At 37.2% G+C, this 27,250-nt stretch overlaps 1 protein-coding gene across 2 annotated transcripts in view; it reads left to right on the forward strand.

Annotated features, from left to right (window-relative positions):
* Positions 1-27,250, forward strand: part of ADK (adenosine kinase) — a 544,106-nt gene that overhangs the window by 500,479 nt on the left and 16,377 nt on the right. For both annotated transcript variants that reach the window (XM_012105377.3, XM_004021485.5), the window contains exon 10: positions 12,174-12,260. In XM_012105377.3, the coding sequence (XP_011960767.1) occupies positions 12,174-12,260 (87 nt within the window). The remainder of the gene's footprint in view (positions 1-12,173; positions 12,261-27,250) is intronic.

Here is a 27,250-nt window from a genome sequence, read left to right on the forward strand (position 1 = left end):
AATGGAAGCAGCAACTAAGGATTATTAGTAGAAACAGTTCTGAGAGGAATTAGCAGTAATCGGCTCAGTATTAGATGACAGACACCAGCCTGTTTGGAAAGAGGGTCTTTATCATTTTTTAATAGGGTTGTGCCATTCTTTTTAATCTACTTAGGGGTATGAGTATGATCCTTAAACTATTCCTGCAACTTTTCAAAAATCTGATGCTACAAATTCTGTTCATAAAGAATAGCGAGGAGTACAACCAAGCTTAAAAAGCAGTATAAAATATTGTAATTGAGAGGTTTTCTTCAAACAGGTAATTAACCATACGTTTATACATTTTAATCTACTTTTAAGTGCAAGAGAGATTGGTAAATGCCTCAATAAAGAAAAGTGTTCTGTTTAAATTGGATAAAATCGTTGTTTACTAGTGCTTATCGCTGTACTCCAAGTAGTCAAGTGATCTGTGAATCCAATTTAGTTTATTGGACAGTAAACAGTACTCATAACTTTTATCAGTGTTTGTCACGGAGCCCTCTGAAATTCACTCCATACTTTGAGGAAGTTTAATTTTATTGTATAGTATAGACTTTAATTTTTTTTTGTTTCCTTTTAAACCTACAATGTTACCTTAAAGCATTATCATCCCTGCAAACCAGATTGCACTAAACATTAGTGATATTTCATTAATGCTTTCTTGCTCTAAGATTTCTTAATCCATAGGATAAAAAAGGAGATATTGGTTCCCTCATATCTGATGCAGCTTTTCCTTTGCAAACTTAACAACATTACCATTGCCACCACCAGCAATTCAAAAGGAAATCTTACCAATAGGAAGCCCATGATTAGAAGTAGTGGTATCCGTAGCATCTTCATTGATAATGGAGAATAGCTTTGTACCTGCATATCCATTTGAAAATCTTTACTGTTGTACTCAGGAAGAAATACATGGTTTTGGAAAGGGGTCCATTTAAAGTACCAGTAGTATCCTGTATCCCACTACTGCAGTGATTAGGACTAAACCACAAGAAAAGGACAGGAAGGATGGAGGGAAGGAGAAAGCCATGGATGTTTGACTGCTCAATTTTTTCCGTAACACTACACAGTTCAGTTCAGTTGCTGAGTCATGTCCGACTCTTTGCGATCCCATGGACTGCAGCACACCAGGCTTCCCTGTCCATCACCAACTCCCGGAGCTTGCTCAAACTCGTGTCCATCAAGTAGGTGATGCCATCCGACCATCTCATCCTCTGTCGTCCCCTTCTCCTGCCTTCAGTCTTTCCCAGAATCAGGGTCTTTTCCAGTGAATCAGTTCTTCACATCAGGTGGCCAGAGTATTGGAGCTTCAGCTTCAGCATCAGTCCTTCCAATAAATATTCAGGACTGATTTCCTTTAGGATTGACTGGTTGGATCTCCCTGCATTCCAGGGGACTCTCAAGGTCTTCTCCAACACCACAGTTCAAAAGCATCAATTCTTCAGCACTCAGCTTTCTTTATAGTCCAACTCTGACATCCATAGATGACTCCTGGAAAAACCATAGCTTTGACTATCTGGACCTTTGTTGGCAAAGTAATGTCTCTGCTTTTTAATATGCTTTCTAGGTTGGTCATAACTTTTCTTCCAAGGAGCAAGCGTCTTATGATTTCATGGCTGCAGTCACCATCTGCAGTGATTCTGGAGCCCCCCAAAATAAAGTCTGTCACAGTTTCCATTGTTTCCCCATCTATTTGCTATGAAGTGATGGGACCGAATGCCATGATTTTTGTTTTTTGATGTTGAGTTTTAAGCCAGCTCTTTGACCCTCCTCTCTCACTTTCATCGAGACTCTTTAGTTACTCTTAGCTTTCTGCCATAAGGGAGGTGTCATTTGTATTTCTGAGGTTACTGATATTTCTCCCGGCAATCTTGATCCCATCATGTGCTTCATACAGCCCAGCTTACTCTGCATGTAAGTTAAATAAGCAGGGTGACAATATACAGCCTTGATGTACTCCTTTCCCAATTTGGAACCAGTCTGTTGGTCCATGTCCAGTTCTAACTGTTGATTCTTGACCTGCATACAGATTTCTCAGGAGGCAGGTCAGGTGGTCTAGTAATTCCATCTCCTTAAGAATTTTCTACCATTTGTTGTGATCCACATAGTCAGAGGCTTTGGGATAGTCAATAAAGCAGAAGTAGATGTTTTTCTGGAACTGTCTTGCTTTTTCTGTGATCTAATGGATGTTAGTTAGCAATTTGATCTCTGGTTCCTCTGCCTTTTCTAAATCTACCTTGAACATCTGGAAGGTCACAGTTCACGTACTGTTGAAGCCTTTTGGAGAATTTTGAGCATTACTTGATAGCGTGTGAAATGAGTGCAATTTTGCAGTAGTTTGAACATTCTTTGGCATTGCCTTTCTTTGGGATTGGAATGAAAACTGACCTTTTCCAGTCCTGTGGCCACTGCTGAGTTTTCCAAATTTGCTGGCATATTGAGTGCAGCACTTTGACAGCATCATCATTTAGGATTTGAAATAGCTCAACTGGAATTGCATCACCTCCACTAGCTCTGTTCATAGAGATGCTTCCTAAGGCCCACTTAACTTCGGACTCCAGGATCTGGCTCTAGGTGAGTGATTGCACCATCGTGGTTATCTGGGTCACTGAGATCTTTTTATAGTTCTTCTGTGTATTCTTGCCACCTCTACTTAATATCTTCTGCTTCTGCTAGGTCCATACCGTTTCTGTCCTTTCTTGTGCCCATCTTTGCATGAAATATTCCCTTGGTATCTCTATTTTCTTGAAGAGGTCTCTAGTCTTTCCCATTCTATTGTTTTCCTCTATTTCTTTGCATTGATTACTAAGGAAGTCTTTCTTATCTCTCCTTTCTATTCTTTGCAACTCTGTATTCAAATGGATATATCTTACCTTTTCTCCTTTGCCTTCCTTTCACTTCTCTTCTTTACTCAGCTATTTGTAAGGCCTCCTCAAACAACCAGTTTTTGTTTTTGCATTTCTTTCTCTTGGGAATGGTCTTGATCACTGCCTCTTCATCTCTACTTCACCTCTAATATCACTTTGGCCCACTATGGCTCCAAGCCCCCTTGTCATGGATGCCTGTCTTGATCAATCTCACCTAATTATAAGGATGAGTTGCTCAGCAAGAGAGAGAAGGGGAAGGGGGTGGGGGGGGGCAGTCTTGAATTAAATTTTTAAGGATAAGTGGGCTTCTCTAATCAAAGGTAGATAAAGCACACTTCAGGTAGGGAACTTATATATGAACTATGGGATATAGAAAAATAATTCTACAAGTTTGTATTTTTTCCAGAATGTTACTAAATAGTTGCATCACAATTTGTTGAACAAACTTTCTTCTCCCAGTGTAAAATGACAACTTCTACATTTATCATATTTTAATATGTATGTGGGTATATTTATTTCAGTCCATTTGGGCTGGTATAACAAAATACCGCCCATGGAGGGTAACCAAGCTTGTTATAGCCCAGGTCCTTTGTATTGAGTATTCTACCCCTGATGTGGCTACTTCCTGCTACTGTAGTCTCAATTCAAACATCACCTCCTCAGTGAGGAAGTAGCACCCATCTAAATTAGCTCTCCTCCCCAGTCATACTTTTTCATCCTATTTGTTTCCTTAATGTCATTTATTGTTATTTCAAATTATCTTCTTCATTTTTGTGTTTCCTCACTAGATGTTTCCTCACATCTGTATTCTCCCTCTCTAACAAAGGTCCTGACAGATGATAAGCTCTTAGTAAGTATTTGTTGAGTAAAGTAGCTGAGCGAAAACCAGACTCAAACAGTGGAGTCCTAATGCAGTGTACTTGCCATCATTCCATTTATTCTGCCTTTCATGAAAGCGCTTATACATTTGGAACTACAATAAGGATTGATGTTCAGAATAATAACACTAACATGTGCTATAAGATTCTCTATTATCAGAGAAAATTTTCATTTGAGTTCAATAAACTAAACTAATTAAAGCAGGGATGTCATGGTATGTTATTATATTAGTACATTTAGAAAGATTTCCAACTAAAGAGACTTTCTGCTTTTTCTTTAATCAGAAAATTAAATTAGCCCAGAGTTCTTCATTCCCCCCAAAGTCCCTGTTAATTAGAAGTATTCTATAAATCTGTATTATTAGCAGAATTTGTCATCTGTTTCATTATCCTGTTTATTAGAGCAGTCTGAGCAGGGTGTCTTTGCTCATATCCTGGTTTGTGTATCACAGTGAAAAGAAAAATTATTTCCTAGATTCTCCCTTTTTTTCCTATTCTGTGACACAGGCATATTTCATGCTGTTTGTTTAACAACTTAATTCCCTTGTGTCAGTTCCCAGTATAAAGTAGGAATGATATTATTGACTTGGCTATTAAGTCAAATAATTAGATTTAGAGTCTACTTAAAAACATTAGTGCTTTGAAACATTGTGATAACTGAATATTGAAAACAACCTAACAGTCCATCAGTAAAGGACTGTTTAAGTAAACAAAAGGACTGTCCATTTAATGGACTATTATGCCGCCATAAAAAATAATGGGGACATTGCTTACCAACATAGAAAGATCGCCTAGAGAAAGAACACGGTCCAGGGCAGGCTGCATAGTGTTATTCTTTTGTTGTTGTTGTTTAAAATAAAAAGAAGAGGGAGGTGGGAGAGGGATTCATGTTTGGGAACGCATGTACACCCGTGGTGGATTCATGTCAATGTATGGCAAAACCAATATAGTATTGTAAAGTAAAATAAAGTAAAAATAAAAATTTTTTTAAAAAAATAAAATAAAAAGAAGAAAAATAACTATGTATTTTGCTTGTATGTGCATAGAGAAATTATGGAAAGATACAGGGAAGTAATAACAGTGATAACCAGATTAGAAAATAGTAGGACTAGAAATGGGAAATGGGAGAGACTAGGGAGTGGAATTTATACCATGTCTTTCTTTTTATAGATTAATATTTGGAGTCTATAGGTTATGTATTATTTGTAACAAAAATTGAAAGGTTAAATTTTTTTAAAAAACCCATAACTAAAAGCAATGTGTGGTTCTGGACTGCATCTTATAGGATTAAAAAAAAGTGCTATAAAAACATTAAGGGACTTCCCTGGTGGTCCAGTGACTAAGACTCCATGCTCCCAAGGCCAGGGGCCCAGATTTGATCCCTGTTCAGGGACCTAGATCCCACATGCCACAGCTAAGAGTTTGCATGCCACAACTGAAGATCCTGAGTGCAGCAACTAAGAGCTGGTGCAGCCAAAAAAAAAAAAAAAAAAAAGCCTATTAGGACAGTTAATAAAATTCAATTATGGAATACAGATTAGAGGAAATAATAAATAATAATTAATAAACTTAATAATAATAGTAAGTTTTTTAACTTATCAACTATACCATGGTAACCTAAAAGAATATATTTGTTCTTAGGAAATACACACTGAATTATTAAGGAATAAAGGACATGATATATGCAAGTTATGCTCAAATGACCTGAAAGAATAAATAAAAATATGTGTGTATGTGTATATACATACATATCAGAGGGTTGATAAATTTTGACAAAATGAAAAACTAATAGATCTGAATAAACAGTCTCTGTACTTTTCTTCAAACTTTTCTGCTAGTTTAAAATTGTCTTTTAGTCGCTAAGTCATGTCTAATTCTTTACAACCTCATGGACACTAACCCGACAGGCTCTTTTTTCCATGGTATTTTCCAAACAAGAATAGTGGAGTGGGTTGCCATTTCCTTCTCCACGGAATCTTCCCAACCCAGGATTCAAATCCACATCATGGATTCTTTACCACTGAGCCACCAGGGAAGCCCAGTTTAAAATTATCTCCACACACTGCCCCCCCCCCCAAAAAAAAAGGTTAATAAAAAACAAGCAAAGAATCTTAGAAGTTCAGGTTTTTAAACAGTAGTGCTTATCACTTTCTGGTGAAATTTTTGCCATCAGTTTTCAGTTTTTTCCATGACTGGTAATGCTCATCAGAGGCAGTGGCAGAAGTGGTGACTGACTACAATCTACTTTATGGCTGAAAATCATCTGCCTGTCTACTTCTTATCCTGCTTTCTATCTTTTTCAGTTGTATCTTCACTACAACTTAGAGGTGACATTTTTGATACAGTGGCAACACGTGGCTTTTTAATATACCTTGAACAAAATTTCCTAAGGATATTAACTGTCTTGGGACTTTGTGTATAGTGCTAAAATATATAGTTCATTTTGTAGTGGTAAAGCTACAGGAACAGTTAGTCTGGTTGTGTGGCATTGAGTGACTGAATCTGTATTATTATTTTTGAGTTAGATATTTTGGCATTTGTATGAACTACCATCTCTAGTATAAATGACTTAACATTATAGTTGATTCTAGCCAGACTGGCCTCTTAAGTGCTTGAGAAGTAAGGCATATGTCACAGTAAAGTGAGGAGTAAATTATCTGCTTGTATAAACTGTCCAGAGAATGTTTGATTTTTATTGCTTTGTATTTTAAGTATGTTAAATTTGATTGTTCTGAGTGAAAATACCCTAAGGTCTTATCTAATAAATGATACTGACACGAAACAAATCTGGTATCAACTGAATTGTTAGTGTTTGTTTCCTGTCTGTTTAGGGAAGCACATGATTTTGTGCTATTGTAGAAGTCTGGAAAATAGGAATAATAATAATTCCCATGGGATGGGGAGGGAGATGGAAGGGCGGTTCAAAAGGGAAGGGATTTAAGAATTCCGAAGGCTCATTCATGTTGAGGTTTGACAGAAAACAACATAATTCTGTAAAGCAATTATCCTTCAATTAAAAATAAATTAATTAAAAACAATAATAATTCCCAGCCCTTTCCCTTCTTACTTTATAAAAAGTGAGAGGAAAAAAAAATTGGGAGGAATTGAGAGACAGTAGCACTTAAGCTCGTATTTGATCAGAACTAACAGTGTCATTTTTCTATAACTAAGGCAAATGGCTATTTTTACTACTTTTCCCACAGCTACTCCAGACCCATTTCACACCTTTGAAAACTAGTTCTCAGTTAGAGTCATGTGAGTTTCTTGGGCCTCATTAGCTGAATAATGCCCATGCATATAAATGGGTCTTCAGATTTAGTTAAGTACTTTGTATTTTCATGCAATAAATTGACTAGATGGCTATGAAATAGATCATGCCGGCAAAAAAACCCATTTACTTAGTTTGTGGATTTTTTTTAAAAAAATAGCTCTGTAAAACAGCTTAGATCATTGTATTTCAAAATAAGAATTTACTGAAAATATAATTGAATATTACTGAACATTGCTTAATCCCCTTTCAATAATTTGAAACACCATTCAAGGTCTTGGAATTTTGGGGGTTATTGTTTTGAAGAGTTCTCATAGTATAGCTCTTGATATGCAGCAGATAAAAGATTCCCAGGTGGCTCAGCGGTGAAGAATCTACCTACCAGTGCAGGAGATGCAGGTTCAATGCCTGGGTCGAGACGATCCCCTAGAGGAGGAAATGGAACCCACTCCATTTTTATTACCAAGAAAACCCCATGGACAGAGGAGCCTGGTGGGCTGTATACTCTGTGGGGTCGCGAAGAGTCGGACATAACTGAGCACACACGGTGCAGCAGATAGTAGAGCCTGGACTGTGTCTATACCAGTTTACGACAGCTCTCTATACATTCTTCATATTCTCATATATTTATTTATATTAACAAGTACAGAAGGTAGAAAATATTTCTACTTTGTTTTAGGAAATTGAACTTCACATGACACCTAAGGATAAAAGATTTTAAGAATCTACACATACATCCAGAAAAAAGTATAGTAAAATTTCATTCACTTAGAATTTTTGCTAATGTAGACCAAAAGTGATTCTTAAGAACATAATTCAGATGAACTCTCCCATTGTGAATTAGGTTTTATTCATAAAGATTTATCCAATTAAAAATCAATAACTTATTTAAATAGGAAATCAAAGAATTATATCTAATTGTGGCTTACTTACCATTTATTGATAATTATTTTCAAATCTCTAATCCAGTAATTAATTCTTATATTAATTCTTCTACTACCTAAAATGTTTTATAGACATATTATTACATAATGTAACCCTATTATAAATTGTAATGGTGTCATTAACTTAGCTCGTTTTACTTGTTTAGTGCCTATTCGTTCTAGTTTATAATTGTTAATTCCCTTTATAGTAGGACTTATACTTGGAAGTAATAAAATCAGATTTCTTTATAAATATTTATGGTACAGACCTTCCCATAAAGCAGACTGTAGCCCTTTCCTTTCCTAATTATTTCCAATAAACTCTATTTATATCTCTTTTTTTGGCCTGTATAGCAGTCTATACTACATACTCCCTAGGAAATTTAATCCTGGATATTTATGCCTTAACTTCCAATTAATCAAAACCTTGTCAACTTCATGTATGTCTTGTGTTATAAAGTGTGGAAAGGTAGTACTTATAGTTTTTAGATGGATACGTCTAACGTGAAGTCTTCTTAGCATCTACAGCCATAGGGATCATGAAGTGAATGAGTCTTCTTCTGGAGCATCAGTCTTCCCAGGAGGATCTTTTTCTCATTATCTTAACTTTGTTTATCTCTTGTTGAAAGTATCCATTAGTAGCAGGTAGCAAAAAGCAGGCAGAACATGCTTTTTGAAAGTCTTAATTTCTTCATTAAAACCTTAAAGTTTCCAAGATCTCCTTTTCTCTCCTTCTTCATCTTAGGTGAGATTGAAGGTTACAGTTTTTTGGGCACATCTATCACCAGAAAGGATGCAAATTTGTGGTTTGAGAAGTTCCAGACACCAATAAAAAGCACTATTCAATCTTTTACAAATGTCCTCTAGGCCAGATTTCATCGCAAATACAGTAGTTTCCTGTACTGGCAGGGGGTATGTCCCAACAAATTGGATTCCTGAGACTGCATAGTAGCAGACCCTATATATACTATGTTTTTTGTCCCTATACATACATAACTACAGTAAAGTTTTAATTTATAAATTAGGCATAGCAAGAGATTTACAACAATGACTAATAATAAAATATAATAGTTTTAATCTGTAATAAAAATTATGGTATGGGAATTGCCTGGTGGTCTAGTGATTAGGACTCCATGCTTCCACCTGCAGGAAACCCACATTAGATCCCTGGTTGGAGAAATAAGATCCTATAAGCCTCAAAGCACAACCAAAAAAAAAAAAAATATATATATATATATATGAATGTGGTCTCTTTCTCTTTCTCAAAGTTATCTTATTATACTGTATTCACCCTTCTTATGATGACAGGAAATGATTCAGTGCCTGTGTGATGAAATGAGGTGAGATGAATGACATATTGTTATGTATTATTAAGCTAACATTGACCTTCTGATGATAACGTCAGAAGGAAGATATCAAGCCATGATGTCAGTGGTTGGGTGTCAGCAGCAGATGATGTCCATGATTGGGGATCCTTGATGGTTGAAGGGTATTTGTTTTTGTTTGTGTTTGTTTCACTGAAATCTTTTAGAAGAACATGGTAATTGGAAGTTGTCTCTTTTTAACACATCAAACTTTTGCTGCCATGTTTGAATCCTTCAGTGATAATAAGGGTAACTTTAATACTGCATTCCATCCATGAGTCTTGTTCCCTAATTTTATCCTTTAAAGTCTGTGCAATCTGAAAGACTTCAGCAAATTTTGGTATCGTCTGAATTGCTGGTTCTGTTTCACTTTCTTCTTTGTAATCTTTCTCTTTCTCTGTTGACGACTCAACAAATTCTTACAGTTTCTCATCTAGTAACACTTCTTTCTCCATAGTTTCCTATGTGTTCTGCTTCTTCATCGAGCATGTTGGCAAATTCTTACTGTATGAATGATTTTCCTAATGTTTTTGTTGATTCCCAGGAAGCCTTTAAAATCACTCATGACTGCAGGCCTTTACAATATCTAGTTTAATTAATCCACTGCAGCTTTGATGAGTATTATTGTGCATGTAATAGTGAGTGATTTCCAGTATGGCATTGTGTCTAGACTGGAGTCTGCATCAATTGCTGGTCGAATGTTATCAAATACCAGCAAGGTGTATGTGGCCTTGACAAACTGAATGATGCCCTGGTCAAGGGGTTGAAGCAGTGAAGTTGTATCTGAAGTTGTAAACTTCTAGCCTCAACATTTTCATGTTTATAACAATTCAGGTTGACTAGGTGCATTATCCATAATTAATAGGACTTTAAATTCCAACCTTTCTTCTTGCAAATATTTTTTCACTTGTGGGATGAAACATGAGTAAAAAAACCATCCAATAAATGAGGTGACTGTCACCCTTGCTTTCTGACAGTTTTTGAGAGCGAGTGAGTTCTTTGCCCTGCACACTACTCTTATTACTCTGGGCTTTCTCACATGCCCTGCAGTGTTGCCACATAGTGCCAGAGTTCATCTGTCCTTCCATGTTTTATACCCTGGTACCTTCTTTGCACTTTCATGAATGTAGCTTCTCTTGGGCATCTTCTTCCAGAAGAGCCCAGTTTCATTGCCACTGAAGACTTGTGCTTTTGGTATCCTTTCTCCTTAATTAGTTCCAACACTGTCAGGAATGTGGCAGTAACTTCTTCATCAGCAGACTCAGCCTCACCAGTAATTTTTATGTTTTTCAGTCTAGATCTGTTCCTGAATCTGTGTAACCACCGTTTGTGTGTGGGTGTGATCAGCCACTCAGTCATGTCCATAACTTTTGTAGTTTGAGGTGCAGCATCAAATCTAGCACAGATTTTCTTTTTCCTTCTTCACAATTTCAGATAGAAGATTCATTCTTACTGTAGATCTTAGAAACCTTTTCACTTAAACGAAGTACTTCATGGCTTCTTTTTGGCATATCCAAATCTCCAGCATCGCTACTCTGGTACTTTGGGGCCATTAATAAGTAAAATAAGAGTTACTTAAACATAAGCTCTGCAGTACAGTGACAGTCAATCTGGTAACCAAGGGGGCTACTGAATGACATACGGGAGGCATACATCACACAAAGGGATGATTCACATCCAGGGCAGGATAAATTGGGACAGTTCTCAAAATGATATGGAACTTAAAATTTATGAAGTGTTCATTTCTGGAATTTTCCATTAGACTTCAGCTGACCGCTGGTAACTAAAACCACAAAAAGCAAAACTGTGGGTAAGGGAGACTACTGTAATGTCATTCCACTGTCATCTGCCAGGATTAAAGCAGTGTATTCAGTTCCTCTGTAGTCAAAACAACCAAGCCCTAGTCCAGACTGCTGTAAGACCAGAGCTCATTGCACTGTCCCTTTTGTTCTGCCCAGGCAGAGGTAGCTTTTCCTTTTGTTGTTTGACTGATAGTTTGGAGGAAATAGTGGCTCTTTTGTAAAAAGTAACCAGATTAGGTTATTTATAATAAGCCAACTAATATCAGTAATCCTTGCCATTGGCATGAAGTAATCTTTGCCATTGGCATGAAGTATTATTCAGAACAGTAGTTATATTTTTATTGTGCCATTGTGATTTTCTATATAGAAACACCCAAGATTCATTATTTCTATTTTTTAAATTTATAGCTCTTTAACTATATCCAGGATTTCACTGCCAGGGCTCTGCTGGTGACTCAGTGGTAGAAAATCTGCCTACCAGTGCAAGAGATGAGGGTTCGAGGGTTCAATCCCTGGTCCGGGAAGATCTCCTGGAGAAGAAAATGGCAACCCACTCCAATGTTCTTGCCTGGAAAACCCCATGGACAGAGAAGTCTGGCAGGCTGTAGTCCATGGTGTTCCGAAGAGTCGGACATGGCTAAGTGACTGAACCATAAGATTTCACTGGCAGGACTGTAGGCCAGGCTTGGTGTTTTATTAGAGATCCATGATATAGTACTTGAAAGCACTTCCTTTAGTTCATAGCTTCTGTTCAGGTATTTTTACTGTCCAAAAAGGTACTGCTACCATTTGCAGTCGTTCCTCAAAAATGTGAACCACCCTCAGTATAACTCTTGACAAAACGTATGGCATCTGTGTGCTGAAAATTACCAAAAGCACATTGCTTACAGTTGGCCTTTCACCTTGGTTCCCAAGTGCTCGTGTGGAGAATATGGACCTCATGTTCCGTCGCTCTCTTTGAATGCTGTAGGAGCTTTAAGCTTTCCTGGGTTAGTCTGTATATTGAGTGTTACGAAGAGAAGTCATTCTGCCTTGCTTTGGCTCTAATTGCAGAAAATGAAGTCACCGCTTTTGCTGTCTTGGATCAAGACCAGAAAGAAGTTGTTGATACCAATGGAGCTGGAGATGCATTTGTTGGAGGTACAGACTCATTTATATGATTCTTACTTATAAGTTAAACGTTTCCTTTAACCCTATCTTTGCCACATGGCCAAGATTTTTTAATTTAATAACTTTTACTTTCTTTTTTTAAAGAATTAACTCCTGATATTTTTCCATATGGTTCTATCATTTTTATGAAGGATATATCACTATAGAAAAATGTATATTTGGGGCTTAAAGGTAATTTACTATTATGCTATATCCCAGTCATTTTCACAAGATTAATTGTGTCTGTCAGAATATTGCATAAACAAGCTGCATCAAGTATAGTACATAGCATACTCATAGCCCTTCAAGCTGAAATGTTAACACATTGTTGTTCTTTAAAACAAGTTGTGAATATTAATAGTATGCTAATAACTAAGGATGATGTCTTTGGATTATATCCTTTGATTGTATCATCTGTTTCTAACACATGATTGGATATTTATAAGAACTAAGTTTTTTTTGGAGTGAGTAGTCAAAAATAAAATCAAGAAAATTGGCAGAGTCTTGGCTTCCTGACTTAGGGATTCCCTGGTGGCTCAGACAGTAAAGGGTCTGCCTGCAATGTGGGAGACCCCAGTTTGATCCCTGGGTTGGGAAGATTCCCCTGGAGAAGAAAATGGCAACCCACTCCAGTATTCTTGCATGAAAAATCCTATGGACAGAGAAGCCTGGCAGGCTACTGTCCATGGGGTTGCAAAGAGTCAGACACAGCTGAGCAACTTCATTTTCACTTGGCTTCCTGACTTAGGTTGATGTAAAATCTGATTCATAAGTTCTGAACTCCTTCTAGCTAAGTGTAGTTAAGCTAGGTTAGGATCTCTAGAAAGCTTTAGATTCCTGAATGATAGCCCAAAAGAGTCCCTCCTGATCTTTAGTTCTCATAACATCAAGGAAAGAAAGGTAAATGGAACTTGTCCTTCTTTCCTTGGAGTATAATTTGAATTATGGGAAACTTATTTGAGATTATGTAATGGTTTTAACTTAGTATTGTTTAAAATATTTATATTCTTTTTATTTTAATATTCTATTTCACTAGCATAAATGTTTCGTGTTTCCTTCTTTGAAACTTTTATTACTAAACTGTTAACACAAGACTGGTCACATGCACCATGCCCTGTTCTTGGGAAAGAGTACATGTGCACACAACAAATAAGGTGCTACTTTGCTGTCATTCATGTATCTTTTATTTCTTTGCTGTGAAAGTTTTCACCATTGATTATTTTGCAGCTGTTTTTTCTATTCCATGCTGCTTCAGAGGTCTAATACCATGTAAAATCTAATACCATGTAACCTAAAAACACCTTATCCAGAATTGGGTCAAATTCTGTAATACATTAAGGAGACACTATTGATTTCCTGGTTAAAAATTGGTTAAACCAATAATCTTAGTACAGAAACTTATAAACTTATAACTTTTGTGTGTATTATTTAAGCATTTAAAAATACTTAAAACAGAATTCTCTTTCTTTGCTGTTTAGTTTGGTACCTCCTGAGGCCACCGTAAATATAATGATGATGATATGATGATGGTGACCTAACTAGCCACTACTTCTGATCCTCAGGCCTGGGTTTCCTAGCCTTGCAACAGCAATTCCGTTATAGACCCCTGCTGCTGCTGCTGCTGCTAAGTCACTTCAGTCGTGTTCGACTCTGTGAGACCCTACCTACGGCAGCCCACGAGGCTCCCCCGTCCCTGGGATTCTCCAGGCAAGAACACTGGAGTGGGTTGCCATTTCCTTCTCCAATGCATGAAAGTGAAAAGTGAAAGTGAAGTCACTCAGTCGCGTCCAACTGTTTGCGACCCCAAGGACTGCAGCCCACCAGACTCCTCCATCCATGGGACTTCCCAGGCAAGAGTACTGGAGTGGGTTGCCATTACCTTCTCCATAGGCCCCTACGTCCTATAATGTTTCCAGTACAAGGTAGGAATATGTAGACTTTCTGAGGAAGAGAAAAGGCATTCTTAAGATAAGAAGTAGGAACAGCCAGCTACCCATTTGTATTATGGTTAACTATGTCATCAAAGCACTTGGGCTCTTAGAGGATTTTCAGCCTGTTTATCTTGCTTTTCTTACTCAACTTCATTATATACTTATGGTTGGGGTACAGTGAGGTAAATAAAAAGGAAAGAGTGTGGAACAGGGACCTGCAAGCTTTTTTATCCTAAAGGGCCAGGTAGTAAATATGTTAGGCTTTGCAAACCATATACAGGCTATATCGCATATTCTTCTCATTTGTTTTCTTGCTTGTTTCTTGTTTTGTTTTTTCATGTTTTACAGTACTCTAAAAATGTGAAAACCTTTCTTCGCTCTCCAACTGTAAAAGAGCAGACCACAGGCTGGGTTTGACCCTTAGCTATGGTTTGCCAACCCCTTTTGTAATATGTTGGCAGCTTCCTCACTTGATTCACTTTCATCATACCCTGGATTTCACTACAGAGTGTTGAAATCAGTATAGAGAAAGTGGAAGGCAGGCTAAAACTAGGCAGAACTTTACTGGTAAAACCTCAATTCAGTTCAGTTCAGTCGCTCAGTCATGTCCAACTCTTTGCGCCCCCATGGACCACAGCATGCCAGGCCTCCCTATCCATCACCAACTCCCGGAGTTTACCCAAACTCATGTCCATTGAGTCGGTGATGCCATCCAACCATCTCATTCTGTCATCTCTGTCTCCTCCTGCCTTCAATCTTTCCCAGCACCAGGGTCTTTTCAAATGAGTCAGCTTTTCACATCAGGTAGCCAAAGTATTGGAGTTTCAGCTTCAACATCAGTCCTTCCAATGAACAGGACTGATCTCTTTTAGGATGGACTGGTTGGATCTTCTTGCAGTCCAAGGGACTCTCAAGAGTCTTTTCTAATACCACAGTTCCAAAGCATGAATTCTTCTGCATTCAGCTTTCTCTGTAGTCCAACTCTCACATCCATACATGACTACTGGAAAAACCATAGCCTTGACTAAACAGACCTTTGTCGGCAAAGTAACGTCTGTTCTTTTTAATATGCTGTCTAGGTTGGTCATAACTTTCCTTCCAAGGAGTAAGCGTCTTTTAATTTCACAGCTGCAGTCACCATCTGCAGTGATTTTGGAGCCCCCCAAAATAAAATCAGCCACTGTTTCCACTGTTTCCATCTATTTGCCATGAAGTAATGGGACCAGATGCCATGATCTTATTTTTCTGAATGTTGAACTTTATGCCAACTTTTTCACTCTCCTCTATCACTTTCATCAAGAGGTTCTTTAGTTCTTCTTTACTTTCTGCCATAGGGTGGTGTCATCTGCATATCTCAATTAGGTAGCCATTTTTTTTCATTGAACCCTACTCTCATTGCCTCACAAGATAATCAGATCCTGAAAGACTGAGTCATGCAATGAGATAAATAATGTTATTTTAACAAAGAATACTAATGTTGGCTAGTTCAGCACATTCTGTTTACTTAAGTCAAGCTATACAGTAATAGCAATTAGTAACACATAGTACTGCAAGCCAATCGATATCCTAGGCACTTTACATATATTAACTCATTTAATGTTTGTAAAAGATCCTGGAGATAAGTTATATTTAACCCCATTTTACTGATAATAAAGCTGAGACACGGAAGGGTTGGGTAACTTGCCCAAAGTCTCATAGCTAGAAAGTAGCAGAGATAGGCAGTATAAACTGTTCTGCTTCTCTAAACGTTTAGGGAAATCTCATCATTAGGACTCAGAACCACAGACCAGCCTTACTAATAACAACTGGTTTTGCCAAAGAGAATTTTCCTGTCGTCTGCATAGATGACTTCATTTATTGAACAGGAGCTTTTGTTATCTGATAGGATTCTGAGAACTCTAGGGTAAGATTGTTGCAGAAAAGAAAGAGAAAGGGAAAGGGAAGAGAATCGAAGAACTGGAATCCCCAGTGAGTTTGAACCGGGAACTTCTTGCTAAATAGTGGAATTGATGGCGCTACATACTGAAAGACAGATCATTAACTTGTTTGGCCAGCATGGAATCTGAATGGAGAGAGTTATATGAATCAACTGTTCAACAGCACCAGGGTGATGCATCTGTCTTACAATAGAGATGGTCTTGTTACTTTGAAAAGTGAAAAATCCATTGGTTAAAATCCCCTACTTCCATATCTGTACCTGGGAAAGCATACTCCTTTGGCTTGAACATGAATGGAGAGGCAGTGGCAACGTTTGCATGTCTTATGTAGTTTCTTTTTTGTGCTTTATTGCCTGATTAATATACCTCCTTTCTGATTGACACATTTTATCTTTAGATGGTTAATATATTCCTCCTATTACTTTCAAGTTTTGCTGGCTTAAAAGCATTTCTTTCTTTTGTGAATTTGCATAACGGTATTCCAGTCCTAAATTTAAGTTCTTAGATAAATGATGACTTCACCTACCATGTGGTGATATTACATATCACAATACCAGAGTGCCATGTATTCTTATTAGCCACATAAGAGGGACATGACTACATCATTGATGTATAATTTTAAAATGACTACCCCAAATAGACATAAATTAAATTCATAGTTCCATCTCCAGGGTTTAGTGACAGTGACAAATACCTCCAACCTCTACAAGCATACCTCCTTGTTCTGTTTGTAGATCTTAAGCACTTTCTTATGTGTCACTAGCCAGCCCTGATGGAACTACCCTTTTCACATTCTCCCTCAAAAGCCCAAGCACTACGATTGTACCCTTGGAAATGGAGACAATTCTATAATCTCTAAGTATGATTTCCTAATTTCCCAGGTCAGTAGAAAATTTCTTCCTGTTGTCCTGCTGTGCTTTGTCACAGCAGGTTTGCTTTCATTTGGAACCCTCTTTGTCACTGCCATAGTAACAAATGGAAACATTGAGAACATTTTGTGACAGGCACTGTCATTGTTCCCAGTGAAATCTCTTCCCCTGTGTCTTCCCAGTAAATGAAACTGAGAAGAAAAATCATAACAAATACCATGAAAGGGGACCTAATCAATATGTTCCCAGTGAGCTGTCAATACCAGCTTGTGTTAATCTAATATGATTTAGTCATATGTTTCATGGCAGCTGTAGGAATATGGACTAGATCTGCTAATCATTTTTAGACTGAGTACACCTTTGACAGATTATTCCCAGGCACATATATATTAATATAACTCTCAGATAAAAGACTAGAGACCTCACTCAAGGGCCAGCATTCTTAGGATTTAAAGCGCTTCATTAAATAATGGTTAAAAGCCATATATAGGTTAGAACAGTTTATTTTGAATGATAGTAGAGTAACTGTGCTGCCTTTAATATTTATATTTTCAAATTTCTCATGACAGCTTTTGCAAGGAAAATGAATTTTCCTAAAAGATATTACCTACAACATGCAAATGACCATTAAAGCTACTTAGCAATCACACTGTAAATAATTATCCTATTTCTCATCTAATAAAAAGGAACATTAACTTCACTTTCTAATTTATGTTCAGAAAAGATGTTTTGTTTTTTTAAAAAAGGTTTAAGTTTCTAGAGCAGAGATACTACTTCCTTTTCAAGTAGCACCTGTCTACATTTCTGAAAACCATAGGGAATCTAAATTATGTTTATAGTCTCTATTCTCCCCTTGCTTTTTGTTCCCAAACATTTGTATTAATAGCTTACTCTCCCATTTTTCTAAACTGCTGCTTCATCGTGCTATGCAAAGAAGTGGTGCAGAATTCTTATGATTTTCTTTTTTCTCTGCACAACCCCCTTCCTTTGCTGTCAACTCAGAGGACTAGAAAATAGCTTGGTGCATGTTGAATATATCATTTCTCACACTTCTTTACTCAAAAATCAAAACCTTCATATGACCCACTGTATGCAGAAGATTTATTTGTACATGGTAACCGAGAAGATTGCTGCATATTCCCACCATGTCCCACAGCAACAAGAATCCCTTCTCTGTCTTTTACCTCTAGGAGGACATCTTTGGTGTTTAATTTCTTAAGCAGTTTCCCTTAAAACCATTAAATGAGGTATAGAATACACTTGGCCATTTGTTGTACAGTTGCTCAGTCGTGTCTGACTCTTTGTGATGCTATGAATGGCAGCACACCAGACTTGGTCATTAGGAATTTGAAATACAACACAGACAGCAACTCAAGTTCATGCAAGGGGGAAGGGAAGAGAGATTCACACCTTGCACAGTCCTAGGATTCTTCATGACATGCTATGCTGATGTTTCACATCTAGAGATTTCAATAAGCTGACATTGGACCAGGACCAAATTTCATGAACCTTGCCAAAGATTATTTAAGCCTTTGTCTAAAGAGGTAAACATGATCTTCAAGCCTTAACAAAAAAGAGAAATAACTTTCATTCACATGGGGTACAGGATGAGTTTAAGATAAAGTCTGAAATTTCTCACCATTAGAAATGTTCCCTCAAAGATACAGTATCTTGGATGGCCTCCATCTAGAAGCAATTGTTAATAGATAATGAAATTCAAAGGACTTTGTCTTCTGGAGATTTGGATAATTTAGAGACAGGCTGAGCTGTGTAGGCTGTCAGATCCTGAAACGTATATATGAATCTTGTTATTGTTTAGTTGCTAAGTCATGTCCAACTCTTTTGTGACTCCAAAAAGAGCCTGGCAGGCTCCTCTCTCTGTAGGATTTCTTAGGCAGGAATACTGGAGTGGATTGCCATTTCCTTCTCTAGGGGATCTTTTATGACCCAGGAATCAAACCCACGTCTCCTGCATTGCAGGTGGATTCTTTACCACTGAGTCACCTGGGAAGCCCAAAGATCAACCTTACATTTCCTGTATTTGAAGGCTATTGAGAAATGCTTATTCCAAGGAAACAACGTTGGTATTTATAAGATTTCATTTGGTAGAAGAGAGCAGAAGAAGTATCATAAGCAAAACTTTCTGAAGTTGATTTTCTTAGAAGTGTGACATGACAAAATATATGTGTGTAAGTTTTCCAACCTTTAACAAGTTTGTGAGTCAAATGGAACTAATTTGAATCCAGTAGCGGTTTATGCTGCTATTACATGTATTTGGTCAATTTTACCTACCTTATCTGTCTAATTCATACAGCCAGTATCAGTTAGGTTTTGCTGTGTAACACACCACCCTCAAAACTTAGTGACCTGAAAGAACAACCGTTTATTTAGCTCCACAAATCTGTGAATTGACAGCTGGGCCCAGGCTCAATTGGGCAGTTCCTCTAGTCTCAGAGGTTCGAGAGATTAAGTAATTTGCCCAAGGTCACAGTGAAAGCCAGGATTCGAACTTAAAGTTTGACTGCAAAGTTCTTAACTCTGATTATTTTGTTATACTCCATTCTGTTAGTATATCCTCTTGTCTTCCCCTCCAAATGAGGAGAAATATCCAAAGTGCCTTTCTAACCACTAGTCTGTAGACTGGGGCCAGTCTACAGAGATTTCATCAATCAATGACAAAATGAAAACAAAAGGTAGGAGCAGTATAGTAAGTTTTCACAAAGCTAAATATATTCAGTTTGAAATCTTGTCTCAGCGATCTTTGAATTTGTTACCATGTGCCTTTATTGGCTTTGTTATTAGTATAGTCAAAATAAATGAAATCACATGTTGGTGGTACTGATGTTTAGCCTGGTCCACCTTGTGACTTAGCCAAAGTCTTAGCCACGGTGTGTAAGTTATTAGAAACAATGTCCAAACTATATGAAAATTTGTATGAAGTCTAACCTGTGTTGTCAAAGGGCTGTTTACTGTCAACAGAGGTCTGAATGAAACAAAAATTTATCGACATGATCTCTAAATTCACAGCTATTATCCCATCAGATATGAGTTCCCAAACGTGGGGTATGAACACAGGATCTTAATTTATTTTTCATTTAATTATCTAGTTTACATTGACATTTTATGAAGTTAAGATATGTACCTTTTATTTCTAGCCCATGAAGTAAATGGCAAATTAAAACCAGTCTCTGTCATGGAGTGCTCTTAGAATTTTGAAACCACCCTGCTGTGAAGAATTGTCAGTTGATCAAATACAGGTTTTTGAATTGAGTTAAATTGTAACAAAATTACTTATCTTGCATATGAATTGAAGCATAAATAATCTTACTATCATCTCCTTACTCCTACAGCTATGACTTTGTCCTGATATGCCTTTTTGTTTTTAATTATTATTGCTTAAGATGTTAGTGCTGAAAGGGAGTATTTTTTTAAATCATGTTTCCTGGTTTTCAGGTTTTCAATAGTGAAACCATGTTCAAATGAGGTCTTATCTGAATCAAAATGAAATTAGGTTAAACAAATCCCCCATATTACCTTATCCACATTTTATTTAGCAGTTCATAAAAGAGCTCCCTTGAATGGGTTGATACTAGTTATGAAAACCTAACATAATCTGTTAAAAAGCCCCCATTTGATGGATGAGGAAAGTGAGACCAAAGAAAAGGAGTTAATTGCAAATATGCAATACTAGAAACTAGATCTCCTAACTCATTAATTCATGATCAGTAATTAAATATGTTCATAAGCCAAATGAAAGTTGTCAGTTAAGTAGGCCTTTTGGAAATATATAGGTCAAGAGTCAATACCCCAAATGGATAGAAGCCTTTGATGTAGTGTTTTTGTTTTTGGCATGTGGGTATCCAAGATGTTAAAGCTTTCACAATAAACAGAAGCATGTGCTAAACTATTATTTTGGGAACCACATCAAGAGCTCACAGGTTAGGTTTAGAATTCAGATTCTAATCTCATCGTGTACATTTTTGTTACATAAGGAGTAATGATCATTACAGCAGTATTTTGAAAGGGGCTGGGGTGTAAGGGCAACTTATCCATACAAGTAAAACATACTGCTTTCTGGTACTTTTTAGGAGCTTCTTTTCTGAATTAGGAGCATTGAAAGGTTTTCTTGGTTTGGGATTTTTTCTTTTTTAATAATTCGAATGTAATATCCCACACCATGTTAATAGAGTTTGACAAGTTTCCATTTTCAGATACCAGAGAGGGGAAATAAGTTATCCTCATTGTTATAGCACTGATCACTGCCGTGTGTTATACCATACTGCTCAGTCGATGTCTTTGTGTGGGAGAGCATATTGTGCTGAGCTATCATAAAGGAACCTTCGCTCTGAATTGACTTCCTGTCCATGTCAGTCACTACACCATCTGACACCACTTAGGCTTTGGTTTTCATTATGCAAATATCTGCTAGGTCAGACCTTACCCTGACAGGCACAGTAGCTTTTTAAGTTATTTCAAAACTTAATGTTTGTTGATTTCCTTTTTCCAGAAAAATCTGTGTTTTTTAACATATGAGTCACAAGTTGTTGTTTAAGTTCATGACTAGCTGGTAGTCAATATAAAGTCAAAACAAAATTTTACTAACTAAACTACATAGAAAATGAAAGAAAAAAAAAAAAAGCTTATGTCTCAGGCTTTTTCAGCAGGGGGAAACCATTACTTTGTCACATCTGGGTAGTCTAAGCCAGCCAAATTGAAGTGGGAATTTCCTGCCATATGTTAGTTCTTTGAGCAACCTGTGAACATCTAAAATAGGGTATATGAGTTCTTGTTTGGTAGAGCTGTAGCCACTGTGGAGGCTTGCTCCTAATAGGTAGCAGACGTTTTTATGTACTGCCACTCATCAGGAGGTTGTGTAGTCTGTCTATAGCTAACAGTGTTTGCTCTTGTTAAATACGTTAATTTGGAAGACCTAATTTGGAAGGTAGAACATCAGGTCTCAGATACAATGGTAAGAGTGAACACTGTGACCTCCCAAATTTTGGTGATAGTTTTGTTTCATCAATAAAAAGAAGGTAAGACTGAACCACCGTGGGTATTCCCGATAACTTGAATAAGGCTATTTTATAAAGTCAGTGAAGACCAAAATAAGCCATTTAATGTAAACGAAAATAAAGATTCTGAAAAGGCAGAAGAAATATCAAGTATTTACATCAGCTTTCTATTCAGATACACATGGGAATTAGGAAGTAAAAATTTCATTCAGAAGAGTTGTGCACAAAAGGTAGAAATGCTTTATCCATTTTAAACAAGAGACATTTTTAAGGGGAAAAAAAAAAGGCTTTCCACATGATCTCACTGTTTTTGTCATCCTCTGTAAGGGAAAATATTGACATTTGCCAGACTGTTTGCTCCAGCTTTCTGATCCCCTGCAGTTTATTTTTATAACAACCTTATCGATGGGCCTCTTACCCAGCTCTCTAGGTTTAACTGAGTTGAGTCGATTTGTTACCACAGCTTCAAGTAGCTGTTATAGAACAAGCAAGACATCCTAATAAAGCTGTAAATGTGTTTACTCAAACAGAGTATTGATTTTACTTGGAGAGGGAGAAGCTGGTGCTTAGCACAGTGTCAGGGTGGATGAATTTCACTGCAGTTTTTCATTGTCATCTGCCATGGTTGTGAGACACTGAGTAAAGCCATCAGAGGATAATTAGAAGTACCAGAAATTTAGCCCCTAAAATCAGTTAACCGCCTGGGAGTTTTGTAGATTAATTAACTTTTATTTAAAATTTCCTCTAGTAATAATAATCAAGCATTTTTAATGGTGCTTTCAGATAGAGCAAGATTTCAAGGTCGTGACTTGTTAAATATATAAATTTAATGGCTAAGGGTTTTTCAGACTTTTTTTCATTCTTGTAATTTAAGCTAACATTAGAACACAATGTAAGGAGACAGTGATCTGTACTCATATCAAAAGACATACATGGTCTTTCTGAAGAATCAATTTTAAAGAAATAGTAAAGCAATTATAAAGTAATTAAAACATCCTATTAAGGAAAAAAAGACCCAGTTAGCATCTTTAGCAAACCTAAATGGTTTTGTAGTGCAGCATGACCAAGACACACAAAACTGTAAATGCCACCCTTGTTTCTTAATACCTTCCTTCATTAAAGAAGAATCTAAAATATTCTAGCTTGCTATAAGTTAGTCGTTATCTTGAAGATAAAAGTTGATTGCACAACTGTGAGAAAGACAAGAGTTAGATTAAGAAGTTACTTACCTTCTATAAAAACTATATTAGCTTTTGAATTTGATAAAAGGTAGTCATATAAACACTTTACTTGCCTCCTTGCAAATGACTAGAAAAAGTCACAGTTGAATTATACCTAGGATGATGAACATAAAACTGAAAATTTATCAAAAATATGTTTTACCATTATAGATTTTTTTAAAATTAGTCTTTTTCCCATCATCTACAGTCATTTATTTGCTGCCTTATAAGAAACTCATGCTTTCTTGCACTACTGCCCAGCTTACCTAAATGACTCATTAAAATGATGATATCTGAGGAATGACCATTTCTAAAGCCTAGGAGTAACAGACTCTGTCAAAAAAAAAGTGAAAGATATTGAAGCGTTTTCTTTGCCTTTGAAATGGTATATAGTTATCAGCCAAATTCTACCCCGAGTTAAACTTCTAAACCTTGAAGTAGCAGATTGTAAAATTTTGTTACGTAAGTGGGCACCACTAGAGCTTCTTCTTTCAATTTTTCAGAGGGTAGAGAAGGAAACTGGTTTTTCACAGCTGTATTTCCATCTTTATTCTATGTTCAAGTATTCAAAGACAGAGGAAAAGGAAAGGATGTAGATTTATATCATTCTGTTTTTTATATTTCAAAATCCCTACAATCCAGTAATTAATTTTGTTCTATTCATTTCTAGAGAATGACAGCTATGTGAAGAAGCTTGTTGTCATGGAAGCAGGGAGGGGTGCAGGATCTAGTAGGGCAGCCATACTTTGGCTTCAAGGTACTATCTCATCTGAGTCCTTTGGTCAGAGGAACAGAAACCCATTTCATCTAGCTCAGAATAAGGATTGTTTTTTAAGGAAGCACATTAGCATTAAAGGGGACATTATAACATTGTGGTTAAGACAGTGGGTCAAAAGACATGGATATGAGTCCTGGTTCTGCCATTAACTCGTTGTGGAACTAGTTACTTGACATCTCTGAGCCTCAGTTTTCTCATCTATGAACAGAGGACCAAGTACCTTTCTCATTTGGGTTATTGTAAAAGTTGAATGTAACAATGTTTACAAAGCACAATACGTAATACTTAGTAAGGACTCATTAAGTGTTACCTGTCATAAAAGGAATCTCAAGCAAGAACCATGACTGGACGAGTTTTTGCTGAGAATGGAGCCAGATGATGATTCTAGAACCCATCAGTTCTAGAGACCTCAACAGCAGAAATTCATGGATCTTTACTCCAGTGCTTATGCACTAATATTACTCAGCTTCACTGTATCTCTGCTTCTTCCTTCTTGGTCCTTCTTTTTTTTCCATTCTGGCTCCTAAAAGAGAACACTAGGTTAGCTCAATTTACTTTTTGTGTCATTCATAAATAGGACACTGGAAGAATATCTTGGGTCAGATGTCCTGGCCTTGATCCAGGGGTTGATCTGTATGCTCAAAATACATCAACTGACCCCCTCAACAATGTTGAAGGTGAAGCAGTTTTTCTTAAAAGGGTGATGGATGGAGCCTTTAAAGGGCTCTATGTACATGTATGTTTGCATGCCTTGTCTTTACCCTTTTTCTCATACTTAGAGTTCTGAAAATGTTCCCTACAGCATGATCCATCTATCACATAACACATGGAACATCAAACACCCTATATCTTAAGCTAGAAATCTAGGGATCTTACTCAATACTTTCCTTTCCCTCTGTTCAAACCTTCAGTGAGTTCTTTTGACTCAATTTTAAGGATATATCTCATGTCAACTTATCTCAAATCCATCTGTTTTTCTGCTTTATCAGATCTACCGCTTTAACTCAGGCCTGTTTTTTACTTACTACAGTAGCTTCCTATGTGCTTAGTCTCTCAGTCGTGTCCAACTCTTTGCGGCCCCATGCACTGTAGCCCTCCAGGCTCCTCTGTCCGTGGGATTCTCCAGGCAAGAATACTAGAGTGGGTTGCCATGCCCTCCTCTAGAAGATCTTCCCAACCCAGGGATCAAACCCAGGTCTTCGGCATTTACCATCTGAGCCACCAGGGAAGGGGATTCTGCCTGGCCAAATTCTGAAAATCAAGACAAGGAACTCCTTTCTATGTCTGTTCCATTTTCTTCCTTCTGGAATAGGAATGTCTATAACTATTATCACATGCCTATCCCACCACTGCATTTGGAAAGCAGGAGCCCTGTTAATGTCTTGTTTCTCTGATTCACAGATGCAGAGGAATTTTACCCCAGGGTTTTGACCTGTTGCTGATTTAGATGATCTGGATGAGATTTGGGACTTTTGAACTGATGATGTTTGGATGAGAGTTTAAACTTTAGGTTTGAGACTTTGGGGAATATTAGGGTAGGGTGAATGTATTTTGCACAGGGGACAGACATAAATTTGGGGGTCCAGAAGGCAGACTGTAGTGGGCTAAAGGTCACCTCCATAAAGATATGTCCATATCTTAATCCCCAGAACCTTTGAATGTTACCTTATTTGGCAAAAGGGTCTTACAGAAGTAATTAAGTTTAGGCTTTTCATATGAAATTATCCTGGATTATCTCAGTGGGCTTGAAATTTCAACAAAAGCGTCCTTATAAGAGAGAGGCATAGGGAGATTAAATACACAGAGCAGAAGTTAATGTGAGGACAGAGCAGACAGAGAGATGTGGCCATAACCCAAGGAATGCCAATAGCCACCCAAAGCTGGAAGAGGCAAGGGAGGGTTTTCCTCTAGAGCCTTTGGAGGGATCATGGGCCATTGATTTTGGACATCTGGCCACAGCAACCATGAGAGAATAAATTTCTGATATGTTAGGTCACCTAGTTTGTGGTAATTTACTACAGCCGCCAAAGGAAACTAATATAACTAGTACACATTCTGAAGGGTTTTGCACTTTTAGAAAACATTCTGAAGAAAATCTGCATAAATTTCACCTTTGCTTGCATGCTCTAGCTATGCAAGCCTTCTTTCAGGCCTTAGACACTTTGCACATGGAATTCCCTTTGCCTGGAATGCTCGTCCCTACTTTGCATGGCAATGTCTTTGCCATCCTCAGTCTCAGCTTAACAGTTTTCTCTAATCATTCTATCTAACATGGCTCCATTCACTCTTCTGTACTGCTGCACATAGTCATTTTCCTTAATAGCACTTAACATTCTCTGGAATTATCTTACTTATTTATTATCTTACTCACTGACTTATTGCTTCTTAAAAAATCTCCCCCATTAAAATACAAGCTTTAAGAGAATAGGGTCTCTATGTGTCTTCTTCACCAATGTATCCTCAGGATCCACCACAGTACCTAGCAGAGAATAGACAGTAAATATTCATTGTATGATATAAAGTCAGTTAATCACGTGCATAGTTACAACAAACTTACCTCTTATGTCAAATAAACTTAGTATAAATAAGAACTTGGTTATTGAGGGATTTTGTCAGAAAGGGAATGAGTCAGGAAATAGCAGGTTAGACCATACTTTAGTATCAGAGCACCTTCACCTACGATTAAACTGTGCTGCTTAAATGACCACTGTCAGAAGGTTGGATAAAGAAGATGTACATGTGTACAATGGAATATTACTCAGCCAGTAAAAAGAATAAAATAAAGCCATTTGCTGCAACATGGATAGACCTAGAGATTATCGTACTGAGTGAAATAAGTCCAACAGAGAAGGAGAAACATTATATGGCATCGCTTATATGTAGAATCTGAAAAGAAATGGTAGAAATGAACTTAACTTACAAAACAGAAACAGACTCACAGACTTAAAGAATGAACTTCTGGTTGCCAGGGGAGAGGGATAGTTAGGGAGTTTGGGAGGGACATGTACATACTGCTATATTTAAAATGGGTAACCTTCAGGGACCTACTGTGTAGCACGTGGAACTGTGCTCAGTGTGTTTTGGCAGCCTGGATGGGAGGGAAGTTTGAGAGAGGATGGATACGTGTATATGTATGGCCAAGTCCTTTCACTGTACACCTGAAACTATCACAACATTGTTAATTGGCCATACCCTACAATACAAAATTTAAAAGTTTTTTAAAAATAAATAAAA

Source organism: Ovis aries, chromosome 25 (assembly GCF_016772045.2).
Source record: "Ovis aries strain OAR_USU_Benz2616 breed Rambouillet chromosome 25, ARS-UI_Ramb_v3.0, whole genome shotgun sequence".
NCBI classification, from domain to species: Eukaryota; Metazoa; Chordata; class Mammalia; order Artiodactyla; family Bovidae; genus Ovis; species Ovis aries.